General features: G+C 53.5%; 1 protein-coding gene across 1 annotated transcript; it reads left to right on the top strand.

Moving 5' to 3' along the window:
• Nucleotides 1-262: 262 nt before the first annotated feature.
• On the top strand, nucleotides 263-9522 carry LINGO3 (leucine rich repeat and Ig domain containing 3). The gene is made up of 2 exons (XM_032787048.2): nucleotides 263-324; nucleotides 7043-9522. Exon 2 carries the CDS (start codon nucleotides 7077-7079, stop codon nucleotides 8892-8894), a length of 1818 nt encoding a protein of 605 aa, XP_032642939.1. The 5' UTR covers nucleotides 263-324; nucleotides 7043-7076; the 3' UTR covers nucleotides 8895-9522.
• Nucleotides 9523-13599: the final 4077 nt, after the last annotated feature.

Genomic DNA, 13599 nt, shown 5'->3' with positions numbered 1-13599 from the left:
CGTCGGTGAGGAGTGACGGGCATCAGCAGATCTGTGTGGGTGCCCAGGACTGGCAGAGCAGAGGGCTGGCCCATGTTACCTCTGTACATCGCTTTTCTCCACAACCCCCCAATGACTAATCACTGTCCTTAGTAACCTCATGCAGGAACACCCACCAGTACCCCCCAGCCCTGTGATGGTATCAGGGGACAGTCATGGGCTGCCAGTCCGGTGCTAACTCCTTGACCTGAATTCATGTCCTCAGGCCCCATCAGCGTCTCCAGAGGCTAACAAGAAAGAACAAGTGTGTCTGCCATTTTCCAGCCTAGTTACCATCTCCACAAGGTCAGTGAATCGAAGTCCTTGGGTGGCATTTTCGGCTCTTGTTACCATCCTTGGATTCTTATACCAATTGATTTGTTCAGCTGCCATTTTCTCTTCTTGTTAAAATTCTCATCACAATGGAGAGGAGTGTGTGTGCAATGGGGTGGGTGGGGGGGAGCTGGGCACATCGGGGGGCATTAGAAAGGAGAGACAGGGACAGAGGGGGCAGGGAGAAAACTAGCCCCCCTAAAGACACAGGCCTGGGATGAAGAGAGAAATGCCATGAGAAGGGGGCTAGGACAGAGCCAGGGGAGGATTTCTGTAGATTTCAGAAGCAGAGAAGACTGAACCAGTTTGGATAAACTCAGAACTGAGCCCCCCGAACCTTTGTTCCAAAATGTTATGTGCAGCCAACCTGTCCCTCAGCCCCTGCCCCAAACTCAGACCAATACCCCTCCCCAGGAGCCTTCGCCCCAGGCCAAACCTTTGGGTCATGGGATACGTTCTGATGCAGAAGGGAGAGCACCCCCTGCTGCATCCTCAGCACCAGTCTCTGGAGCACCCACAAGCAGTGCAGAGGTGCGAGAACCTGCTGCCCTGCACGGAGGCGTGGCCACCTTTGGTGCAAGCTGATTCTTCCGACTGCCTTCAAACCCAGCCCTGCGTAGACCATCCAGCGAGGCCAGCCCCAAGGTAGCAAACAGACCATGGACTGGCAGGGCCCTTGTCTGCGAGGAAGGAACAGGATCCCGTGGCCAGCTGGAGATGGTGAAGGACGCTGATGCTTCCACTAAGGTCCTGAGACTGGAGACAAAGGGTGGGTGGAGCCATGAGTACCTGTGGCTGATTGAAGGTGGCTCCACTCAGCTGTTGGACCCATTGCTGGGCACAGGGGCAAGCAGACCCCTCTGGTGGGTGCCTGCTCCTTGCACTAGCTCCCTGGCCCTCCCGTTGCACAGCCATTGCCAATAGCTCCTCCCCTCGGGCAACCTGCCAGTGCTCCCGTGCCCCAGCATTCCTCTCCCCCACCTTGAATATTCTGCTCACAGGTAATGAGGAGAAGCAAAGAGGTTTTAAATACAAAGCTGCTTATAAACCAGAGGTGGAGGGATGGAGTTTCTCCCCCATCAGCAGCCTGCTAGATTCCCCTGCATTCAAATTCACGCAGCAGCTGCCACTAAAATAGCACATTTCCGTGCTGGTGAAGGGCGTTGGATGGATGGCCTGGATGAGTCACGGCCTCCGTTGATCAGCACTGGGTGCAGCTGAGGCTGTGTGCTTCATGCCTATCCCAGAGCGCCCACCTCCAGGGTGGAAGGGCCGCCCGGGGGCCAGGGCTGCCTTGTCCTCTCTGCTGGGCCTGGCGAGGAGGGTTGGTTCGTGCCAGCGGGGTAGGTGGTTTTAGTGAGATGAGGTAACAGTGTCAAAGGTGCCTTTGCCCCCTTTCAAACGGGACTTCTCTAGGCTGCTAACTACCAGTCCTTAACTCTCGTTGGTTTGCAGTTCTGGTTTTTACAGGTCATCAGGAGCCTAAAGCCGCAGCCAGGAGCCAGAAATCAATGGGAGTTGGGTGTTTGGGTGCTTTTGAAAATCCCACTGGGGCTAGATTCACAAAGAACCTTGGATGAGGGAGCCCCCCACTGGGATGTCCCATAGCTGGTGAGTAGGGTGCTCCCCCAAGAGGGGGAAGAGGCTGCTTCAAAGCCTTTCTCCCCCTCAGGTGGAGGAGGGGCTGGGAACCAGGGCTGTCTCCAGGTGAGATCTGTAACCAGTGGGCTACAGGCAGTAGGGTGCTCTTCCTCCTCTGAGCACACTTACTGCAGGGATGTTGGCGCATTGTTCTGGGGCTTTGATGTCTGGTCTCCAGGCAGGGCACGTGTTCAGAGGCAGAAACATAGGTGCTAAGGGAATGTTTACTGCAATACTGGAGGCACCGAGTGGGTTTAGGTGCCTACAGGGATCTTGGGGGCAGCCAAGCAGGACTTTTGTGGAGCCCAGTGGGGGGCCTGTTTCTGGGATTTAGGCCCTTAAAGTGGCAGTTAGGTGCATAAGATGCATCTCTGGAGTTTTAGGTGCCTAAATACCTTGAAACTCTGGGCCTAAGTCCCTTTTGAAAATGAGCTCCTAACTCATATAGGTGCTTTTGAGAATGCTATCCACACACACACACACGCATCCTCTGGGACGCGGCCCGAGACACCGTCCCCTCCACCCTCCAGCTCATTCCACACCGAGGGAAAATAGCTGCAATCGTCGGATTGACTGTTGCTTTAGGGTGGGATTCTGCTCTCAGTTGTGCCGGCATAAACGCAGCGTAGCCTCATTGATTCAAGTGGGTTCTACACAGCTGCTGGGCTGCGGGCAGACGCTGCCATATCATTAGCTAAATAGCAGCACCTGGCTACGGATGCCTGTTTGACGAACTTTGCAATGATGCGCCGTAGCGGGGTGTGTGTCCCGGGTACCAGATTTTTTAATGTGTCTTCTGCACAGTCTTGAATCCACAGCACTCCTGGGTCTTAAACCCCCTCCCACCAACCACTAACATATATTAACCTTTCGGATACTGGATATTGTTATGATGTGCTGAGAGAGAGGTAGATTAGACAGTCAGGACCCAACCCACAGTGGGCTTACATGGGTCCCTGGCCCAAAGCTGCCTTTTGAGGTTCAAGTGACCCCCGAATGCTGATTGACTCCAACTTTGCCCCATACTGGACAGCTCAGGGATACTCTGGGAACCTTGATCTGGACCTGGGCTGAGGTTGGCGCTCATAGCGCAACCTGTAAACACACATGTCTCCTGGGAGCGGGGGGGTCCCAGTGAACATCCCCCCAGCTACCAGAGTCATCGAACTCTCAGCACTCTGCATGGCCTCGCCTGCCACGCAGTGTCTCATTTTCGACCCAAACGCCTGTTTCAGAGTAGCAGCCATGCTAGTCTGTATCCTCAAAAAGAACAGGAGTCCTTGTGGCACCTTAGAGACTAACAAATTTATTTGAACATAAGCTTTCGTGGGCTAAAACCCATTTGATCGGATGCATGGAGTGGAAAATACAGTAGATAGATAGATAGATAGATAGATAATGAACACAGAGAACATGAAACAATGGGTGTTACCATCCACACTCTAACGAGAGTGATCAGTTAAGGTGAGCTATTACCAGCAGGAGAGGGGGAAAGAACTGTTTGTAATCAAAATGGCCCATTTCCAGCAGTTGACAAGAAGGTGTGAGGAACCGTAGGGGGGGAAAATAAACATGGGGAAATAGTTTTACTTTGTGTAATGGCCCATCCACTCCCAGTTTTTATTCAAGCCTAATTTAATGGTGTCCAATTTGCACATTAATTCCAATTCAGCAGTCTCATTGGGGTCTGGTTTTGAAGTTTTTTTGTTGGAGTATTACGCCTTTGAGGGCTGTAATCGAGTGACCAGGAAGGCTGAAGTGTTCTCCAACTGTTCTCTTCATGCCTGTGGGGCTCATTAGGCCAAATCCAGCCCTGGTGTAATTCCGTTGTAGTCAGCGAAGCTCGGCCTGGCCCCTGGCGCCATCAGATAACCACGGTGAGTGGTACCACGGTGGCCCGGAGTTGGTAGATGGCAGATCCCAGGTATTTATCGAAGGGAGTGGCCCACGGCTCCACAACCCCGGCACACAGAAACGGGGGCGGCTCGTTAATGGACTGTCAGCTGGAGCAGCGAGAGCCCGTTAGAGAAGGAGGGGCTGGTAATAGGAAATGACTGAAAGAGACAAGAGAAGTAAGCCAGGCAGACGGGCTCCTAAGCCAGATGTCAGCAGAGAAAGGATGTCAGGGCTCCCAGAGGAGGAGAGTGGAGAAGGCCCAGGGTGCATGAGGCTGGAGATTCAGGTTGGGCTCCCCGCTGCACCAGGCGACACAGCTTTTGGGAGGACCCCTGGCCGGGAAGGGAGAGTGTAACATGAACCCTGCGATGGCTCGTTCGAGGCTCTGGCAAGCACAGACTCGCCAGCCTGTCTGCGCGTGCATTGAAGGTGTTTAATTCGATTTTCCCAGCTCTGAGCTGTGAGGTACATTGACCCTACCAATAAATTGATTGTAAACTACTATGATGAGTAGCAGCCATCTGGGACAGGGGCTGTCTGTTCGCTTTCTGTCTGTACAGCACCTCGCACTATGGTATAAAATATTACAGCCGATCATTAATTCTGCACCAATGTAAAATTAGACTCCTCTCTCCATTACCTCTGCCACGCGCTCAGGGGAGCTTTGCCTTGTGTCTGGAAGGTTCACACACTCCAGCTCTGGTGACCTGGCCAACGAGGGAATAGTCAGTGACCACTAAACTCATTATATGAATGGAGGAGGAAGCATGGCCTAGTGGGTAGTGAAGTGGGGGGGAGGGATAGCTCAGTGATCTGAGCATTAGCCTGCTAAACCCAGAGTTGTGAGTTCAATCCTTGAGAGGACCATTTGGTGAACTGGGGTAAAAATCTGGGGACTGGTCCTGCTTTGAGCAGGGGGTTGGACTAGATACCTCCTGAGGTCCCTTCCAACCCTGAGATTCTATGAGACAACCGACTGCTGAGTTACAGGCCTGCCCCGGCCAGGGACCCAGCAAATTACTCCAGCTTTCTGCACCTCACTTCCCCAGGCTGTAAAATGGAGCTAATCACACCTGCCTGATGTGAGGTCTAATTACAGTGTGTAAAGCATTGTGAGATAGACAGACGGGCACTGGCAGGGAAAGGGCAAAGGATCTGGAAGCGAGGGAGGGCGAAAGACCAGAAGAAAAAAATGCGTTGGGGAGGATGCAGGGGCGTGCAGAGAAAAATTAAGTTGATAGAAAAATTCTAATCCCTGCAAAACGGGGACAGGTTCATCAGTTGGAGGATGAATGGAGGAGGCTAAGGCCTGTGCATTATAATTCAGAGGTCGGTAGTAATCTCTAATCTACACAGAATGAATTGTACAATCTGCAGGCTTCCTAATCCAAACTCTGACAAGGACACCTCTGATCCACGCTGTGCAAACAGCCTGTGCATGCTGTGTCTTGCAGGAAAACACACACACACACCGCTACATCACATTGGGAGTGCTGTGGGACCAAGGTGGGGCAGGAGGGCAGAGCCATTCAGTGCACCAATCACACCACTTACAACTTACACACACACACAAAGTTCGCTCCCTCTGTGTTAGGATAATCACAGGCTGCGTCTACACTATGGCTGCTGAGCAGCACAGATATGGAGCTGTAGCAGTGCTCCTGTCGCACCACAGTGTAGATGCTTCTTACAGTGATGGAAGGTTTTTTTCCCCCCAGCATTAGATAACCCACTTCTCTGAGCAGCAGTAGCTAGAGCAACAGCGTCTATACCAGGGATTCGGCCAGCATAGCTACAGTGCTCCGGAGATGTGAATTTTGACCCCTGAGCACCGTAGCGATGTTCAGCGGCGGCTCCAGGCACCAGTGCTCCAAGCATGTCCCTGGGGCAGGGCAAGCTTCAGGGGGAGCCCTGCCGGTCTCTGCGAGGGCGGCAGACAGGCAGCCTTCGACGGCTTGCCTGTGGGAGGTCGGCTGGTACTGCGGATTCGGCAGCAATTCAGCGGCGGGTACGCCAAAGCCGCAGGACCGGCAGACCTCCTGCATGCAAGCCACCGAATCCACAGGACCAGGGACCTCCCACGGGCAAGCCACCGACTCTGCGGGACCGGGGACCTCCTGCAGGCAAGCCACTGAAGGCTGCCTGACTGCCGTGCTTGGGGCAGCAAAAAAGCTAGAGCCACGCCTGGCTATGTTGACGGTGTTAAGTTTGGACCAGGTCAGAGACCCAAATATGTGCATCTGAAAACACGGAAGCCTACTCTACACACAGAAGTTGCATCAATTTAACTGAAGGTGTGGTATTAACTCAGCATGGGTACCCTGGTGCAACTTTGTGTGTGGGAACCGTCACATGAGTTTAAACCCACTTGCCCCAGTTTAGCTTCCCCTTCTGAAATGAACTTCAGGTAAAATTGATATCAGAACGTCCACACTCAAAGTTATACTGGTTTAACTGAATTGGTTTAACAGCAAAGCTTTTCCTAAACCATGAGGGCAGGGGACTGGACTCGATGATCTCTCACGGTCCCTTCCAGTCCTAGAGTCTATGAATCTATAAACCAGTGCAACCTGTGTGTAGACGAGGTCTTATTCCAAAGGGGATCTTGAGAACAAGGGCTTGAAGGTTGCTGGACCCCTGAGAACCATGACTTGGGACGCACCCCTTTAAGGGCCAGACTCAGTTACCTGAATGACTCCATTAAATCAACCGTTATCCTGATGTGTACCAACTCAACGACCAGCCCTGCCAGCTGCTGCATGGTCTGAATTAGGAATCAGTGCGGACTTGGTGGGGACAGATGGTCCTGAGTGCTAATCCTGCCTCTGCCAGGTGACCTTTTGCAAGTCACTTTGCCTCCCCATGCCTCGGTTTCCCCATCTTCAAAATAGTATTGACATTTCACAGCAGGTAAGGCTTATTTAATTCATGTGTGCATACAGCTTTGAATTCATCAAGTGCTAAGTATCATTATTGAGGGGAGGTGAGGGGAGCATTAGAAGCCCTTGAGCGAAAGGTGCTAATGCAGAGTGAAGTGTTGTTAAAGAACAACAGTATGCAAAGCTGTCAGTCAGCTGGGCCTGGAGCTTTGAGAGACCTCGTTAGCATCTCATGGGTTCAGTCGGTTAACACAGCTTCTGTCTTTCTCTTCCAGGTGCATGGGAGAATGGTAGAGTGACCATAAGATCATGCTCTACACAATGACATGTTGGCTTCCAGTCCTGGGCCTCCATTGGATTCTTCTGAGCACAGCCCCCGTGGAGGCCTGCCCGGCACGCTGCGAGTGTGCTCCTCAGATCAAGTCCGTGGTGTGTCATCGCAAACGCCTCACCTCCATCCCCGAGGGGATCCCTACCGAGACCAAGATCCTGGAGCTCAGCAAGAACCGGATCCGCTGCCTGAACCCAGGGGACCTGTCCCCTTACTCTTTGCTGGAGGAACTCGATTTAAGTGAGAACATCATCGTCAGTGTGGAACCTGGAGCCTTCAGCAATCTGTTTCACCTTCAGATCTTGCGGCTCCGAGGCAACCAGCTCAAGCTGATCCCTTCTGGAGTCTTCACCAAGCTGACCAATCTCACCCTTCTGGACATCAGCGAGAACAAAATAGTCATCCTGCTGGACTACATGTTCCAGGACCTGAGGAACCTGAAGAACCTGGAGGTGGGAGACAACGACTTGGTGTACATCTCCCAACGGGCTTTCTCTGGCCTCCTCGGCCTGGAGCAGCTGACCATAGATAAATGCAACCTGACGGCCATCTCGGCCGAATCCCTTTCCTACCTCCAAAACCTGGAGGTCCTGCGGCTCCGACACCTCAGCATCTCCGCGGTGGAAGATGGGAACTTCAAGAAGCTCTACAATCTCCTGCAGCTGGAGATCGACAACTGGCCGCTGCTGGAGGACATCTCGCCCACCAGCTTCCAGGGCCTGAACCTCACGTCGCTCTCCATCACCTACACCAACATCACGGCAGTGCCCACAGCTGCCATGAGGAACTTGGTGTACCTCATGTACCTGAACTTGTCTTATAACCCCATCAGCACTGTGCCCAAGGGCTCCTTCAAGGACCTCATCAGGCTGCGAGAGCTCCACATGGTGGGTGCCTTCTTGGTCTCCGTGGAGCCTCAAGCGTTCTCTGGCTTGAGGCAAATCCGCCTCCTCAACCTCTCCAACAATTTCCTCTCCACCCTGGAGGAGAGCACTTTCCATTCAGTGAACACGCTGGAGACGCTGCGTGTAGACAGGAACCCGCTGGCCTGCGACTGCCGCCTCCTCTGGATCCTACAGCGCCGCAAGACGCTGAACTTCGACGGGCAGCAGCCCATGTGCTCTTCACCCCCTGAGATCCAGGGCAACGCCCTGCGTGACTTCCCAGACTCCATACTCTTTGAGTACTTCACCTGCCAAAAGCCCAAAATCAGGGACCGAAAGTTGCAGCACATAACAGCCCGTGAAGGGCAGTCTGTCTCCTTCCTCTGCCGTGCAGACGGAGAGCCCATTCCTGCCATCATTTGGGTCTCCCCTCAGCACAGGATGATCACCACCAAGAGCACTGGGAGAGCCACCGTCCTGCCCGGGGGCACATTGGAAATCCACTTTGCCCAGGTCCAAGACAGTGGCACCTACATTTGCATCGCCAGCAATGCCGGAGGCAATGACACCTATTTTGCCACCTTGACGGTCAAGGGGCATCCTGTGGATGGCTCCCTTTATGCAAACCGGACCTTGTACCTCAGTGAGTTCAATGACACCTTCCACAACAACACGCAAGTCTTCTTAAAGTTTACATTGGACCTCAAGACCATCCTGGTCTCCACGGCCATGGGCTGCATCACCTTCCTTGGGGTCGTGCTCTTCTGCTTCCTGCTCCTCTTTGTGTGGAGCCGGGGGCGGGGACAGCACAAAAACAACTTTACCGTGGAATACTCCTTCCGCAAAGTGGATGGCCCCACCACCACTGCCGGGCAGGGCAGTGCCAGGAAGTTCAACATGAAGATGATCTGAGCGACTCCAGGAGGTGGGTGGTTCCTAATTCACTGCCTGCCGCCAAATGGGGCCCTCCAAGGGCCGGGCAGGGGGTTGGACCATCCTTCCTTTGTTTTCCAAGTGAGCACTTCGTCTCGTCAGGTGGCTGCGCTCCCCTGAGGGTCGAGGCAGTAAAACTCACGGCAGAACCTGGCTGGGACATTGGCTCGATTCGACCACAAGGGCTTGGAAGCGACTGGGAGGAGCGAGCGGTTTTCCTCACTGGTCTTGCCACACAACTGAACTGAGGAGAAGCATCACTGGAAACAGCCCCAGGTGCCTCCCGGCGGCTTATTCTCATTTCTGAGCACACCCCTTTTCTTTGAGTTGTGAGACCCCCCCACGCCGAGGTCCCAGAGGACAAGAGCGGGCCAAGGAGGCATGCACAGCCCTTGTGGGTCAGGGCCTCACGATGGAGCTAACACTCTTTCCTATCAACTATGCATTTTTCAGACCACGAGCAAGCAGCGTCTGGGCCCGGAGAACCCGCTTCCTTTTTTAAAAGACGATCTGGAATCCTTTCTCAGTTGTTGTTTATGGTTTGTTTTTAATTTGTTGGGTTTTTTTTTTTAAATGAATTTCCGACAGAAGTCTTCCTGTGCGACAAAGGACTCCCGCAGAGCAGAGCGAGGGCAGCTCCCGGCTGCCCCGGCACACGCTCCAACCGGCCTGGGCAGCTCGATCCAATACATGGGAGGTGCTGTGCCTCATCAGGGGAGATGAGTTCCTCTCAGCATTCGGAAGAAGGGGAAGCCTCTGAAGCTTGCAAACCCCAGCGCCCGGGGAGGGATCCTCCTGCACAAGCAATAATAACCCAACCCGACAGTCCCTTCTGGGTGTACGGGTCTGTGCAGGCATGAATGCCACCCCATTGGCTCTGAGCGGTATTTCACCAAAGCACACAGTCGTTCAAAGCCAGAGAACAGGTTGCTGGTTGTGGCGGCAGGAGAAGCAGGAAGCGCAGCCCCTGTGAGTTCCAGGCAGGCCTCTGAAGGCTCAGAGCCTCATTCGCTGGCCCACTTGTATGTGTCTGACTCAGCTGACGCTCTCCAGGGCTACATTGGGCTCTCTTGTGCATTCGCAGTGGCTACCTGCTTTTAGTCTGGGCCTAGCAGCAAATTCTGCCATGTTGGCAGGAGTCTGGGAGCTCTTACGGGGGGAGAGAGCCCGTTCCTACATCTCCAGAGGTGCGGAGAAAATCTCCACAGTAAAAAATGACACTGTATCAACTGCGACTCTCGCTGCTGCTGGCCTCTCCGGCTTGTTCCATCCCTGCTGCTCCCCCAGGCCCACCCCCACTCCACCTCTTCCCCCGAGGCCCCACCCTCACCCCACCTCTTCCTGCCCCTGCTCTGCCCCCTCCCCTGAGACCTCACGCCCACTCCACCTCTTCCCCGAGGCCCCACCCTTGCCCCGCCTCTTCCTGCCCCTGCTCCGCCCCCTCCCCTGAGGCTCCACCCCACTCCACCTCTTCCCTCGAGGTCCTGCCTTTACCCCACCTCTGCTCCACCCCCTCTCCTGAGACCCCCATCTTCACTCCACCTCTCCCTGTCCCTGCTCTGCCCCCTCCCGAGGCCCACCCCCTCTTCACCTCTTCCCTCGAGGCCCTGCCCTTACCCCACCCCTGCTCCTCCCCCTCTCCTGAGGCCCCACCCTCACTCTGCCTCTTCCTGCCCATGCTCCATCCCATCTCCAAGGCCCCAACCAACCTGCCACTCTCCACCCACCCCCAAGCCACCAAACAGCCGTTTGGTGGCAGTCGCATGGCAGACCAGCTGTTGGGCAGCGGCGCCCTCCAACAGCTGTGACTGGTGGGTGCTGAACACCCATTATTTTTTTCCATAAGTACACTAGTTCCAGAGCACCCACAGGGTCGGCGCCTGCATGGGGAGAAGGAGGAGTCCCCCATTGCTATTCTCAGTGGAGCTGCTCCCAGAGGACAGTGGGGTGGAGCTGGGCACACAGTGGGGAGGGATGATGAGGAGCTGCTCTGGTCTCCCTGTGGCGATGGAGGTCCCTGTCCCCTGATCCTTTTGGGGGTAGAGGCCCTGTCACCCTTCCTGGATGAAGCGGGGAATGTTTTGTCTGGCCAGCATCTAACTGCTCAGCCGATTGTGCAGTTACCCAGGTTGCATCTATTGCCATGGCAACTGTGTGTGCAAATTAGGTGTGCACTTGTGCTTGCCCTGATGGGCAGCACAAATGCACAGGCAGTTTGGAGACCCTTGACTCTCTGAGAAGGCCGCCCCCCCGCCCCCGTATCAAAAGAGGCTGCCCCCTAGTGGAGAAAGAGTCATCCTGACCTGTGCAGAGAGAACGCGAATGAGCTGGACACATTGAAACAGAGCGTCCGACCCACGCCGCAAGAGAGAGCGCCCGAGCTATGCAATCAGAGCCCCATCCAAAGCCTGGGCCATCGCAGGAAAGGGTTACCCCAAAAACCAGCCTGTCTTTTATCCCAGCAATTTCCATTTAACCCACCAGCCATCTGGTCCTTTGGCGTGCAAGCTCTTCAGGGCCCTCAGAGACCAGCGAGGCAGTGGAAAAACAATGCTAGATGTTTGTGTGCCTGTAGGGCTGTGCCACAACATTTTCTGTTCACAATCGAAGCCGCGGCTGTTTGCGTTGAAGTGAAACCATTGAACATGTCAGACACAGCGCATCCATATGGTGGGAGATTTTTTTCTTTTAAAGGAACCCCCGGGAGGGGTGGGGCGGCATGTGACTAGCCCAAGTGGGCATGAACTGGATTCGGGGTTTGCCAGGATCTGTGGGGGTTTAACAGCCCCACAGGGTGATGCTAAGGGGGGGGCCAGGACAATCCCGGTGCTGCACCGCTTCCCCGCTGAAGGCCACATCTAAAGGGACAGCGGTTTCTTTACAGTGCTGCTGGCTCAGCAAGCCCATTTCATCGGGAAGGTGCCGCTTCTGGCTCGTGGCTTTATAGTGCCCTCCCTGCCCCTGGCTGTTTATTGTGACGCAGAGTGGCTGGATACCAGTCACTGGCCACATTACTCATCCCATAATGTACCCAGCAAAATCATTCTGCTGGCTGGCTCTATTACTCATTTGGAAGGAGGTGTTGCCTAGTGGTTAGAACAGCATGGGCGCACTAGCTCCGCTGTCTGACCCCAGGGCAAGCCATGTCCCCGCTCTTGTGCTTCATTTTATTCGTGTGTAATAATCCCTGCTTATTAATGCTAATGTGGCACCCTCGACGTGCCAGTCCCTTACAGAGCAGCGCGTAGGATGCTGTGCGAACCTCAATTAGTGATTTAGGGTGTGCAAAGCTCTTTGAGCTCCATGGAGGAAAAGCCCAAAATAAGGGCATTATAACATACTAGTTAGTATGTGCATGGTCAGCACTGTCCTCTGCTGGATGGAATCAGAACTGCACCACTGAGTGTCATAGGCCCTATACTGCTAATGGAGATTTGCATTTAGCTTGAGTGGTAGAAGTCTGTGCTTCCGCAGCAGACACAGCTGGGGGCTATCACCTCTGCGGCCTGAAGTCTTAAGTAGAGTTGTGCAAATAATGGATGGGGGGTTGGTTCACTGGCAGTTCTGAATTTTGGGGGGGTGAGGGTGGGGAATTAATTTCAAATCAAACCAAAAACAAAATTTTCAAAAATGTTACCGAATCACCAAGACAAAAAAACGTTTTTGGTCAAAAGAAAACATTTTATTTTGACTATGCGAGGATGGTTGTTTTCTTTTTCCTTTTTAATCCATTTTAAGGCAGTTTTCAAACAAAACGTCATTTCGAACTGAAAAGGTTAAACCTTTTGACTTTTGCTGAATTTTTTTTCCCCAGCACAATCTAACTATGTGCTTTGGTGTGCCCAAACCTGCATTTTTCTTTTTTCCCACCACAAAAAAATGTTTTGGCTGAAAAGTTTCATTCAGTGCTAATCTTAAGTAGCCACAACATGCAGCATCAGAGGATGTATTTATCTGTTCTGATGGCTTTATCCCTCATTGGAAGTCCCAGGCCTCCTAGGGCTGTGATATCATTTCCCCCCCCCTCCCACCCCCTCAGCAACTGATGGTGATTGCCACAGACAGCGAATCCTCACGTCACATGGGGATGAGCAGCAGGAGCAGGCGGCAAAGGTCTGGAATACATGCAAAGAGGGTGCCCTTACTAATGAGGAACAAGGAAGGAATATAGAGATGATGGGCCTGATCCTGCTGCTTTGAAGTCAACAGCACCAGAGGCATCAGAGGAAGCAGGACTGGGCCCAGAATCCCATGCTGGCATGAGTCATCTGTGCAATAGTCGTCAATTTCACTTTGCAGATTTTGTCTTTGATTCCCAGCCAGAGAGGATCTACCACGCAGCGCAGCCAGTGGTTGCTCTCGTCCATGCTCACTGAGGGAAGAGGGGATGGAGGACTGGAGCCCTGCTCTTCATCTGTTTTTAAATCATGTCATTCCCCCCCCCTTCCTTTTTTTTTTATAAAAAAAATGGAAACATAAAGAAGTCAAATCTCTTAGAGCAAATTTGCACACCTGGGTACTCCCTACTGAGGCTGCTACAACCCCCAAGCCAGAGGCTGTGCATTGCACTGGGGAATCTCAGCGCCCGCTGCTGCTGCAGATGCAGCACTACAACTCATCTGGCCCATTATATGTGCGTTGCAGCGTGCAGACCTTGCACAATCATTTTCACAAGCATGGGCCC

This window comes from Chelonoidis abingdonii, chromosome 11, assembly GCF_003597395.2.
Source record: "Chelonoidis abingdonii isolate Lonesome George chromosome 11, CheloAbing_2.0, whole genome shotgun sequence".
NCBI classification, from domain to species: domain Eukaryota; kingdom Metazoa; phylum Chordata; order Testudines; family Testudinidae; genus Chelonoidis; species Chelonoidis abingdonii.
Note: the sequence above shows the minus strand (reverse complement) of the source record. Positions and strands in the feature narration are given on the sequence as shown.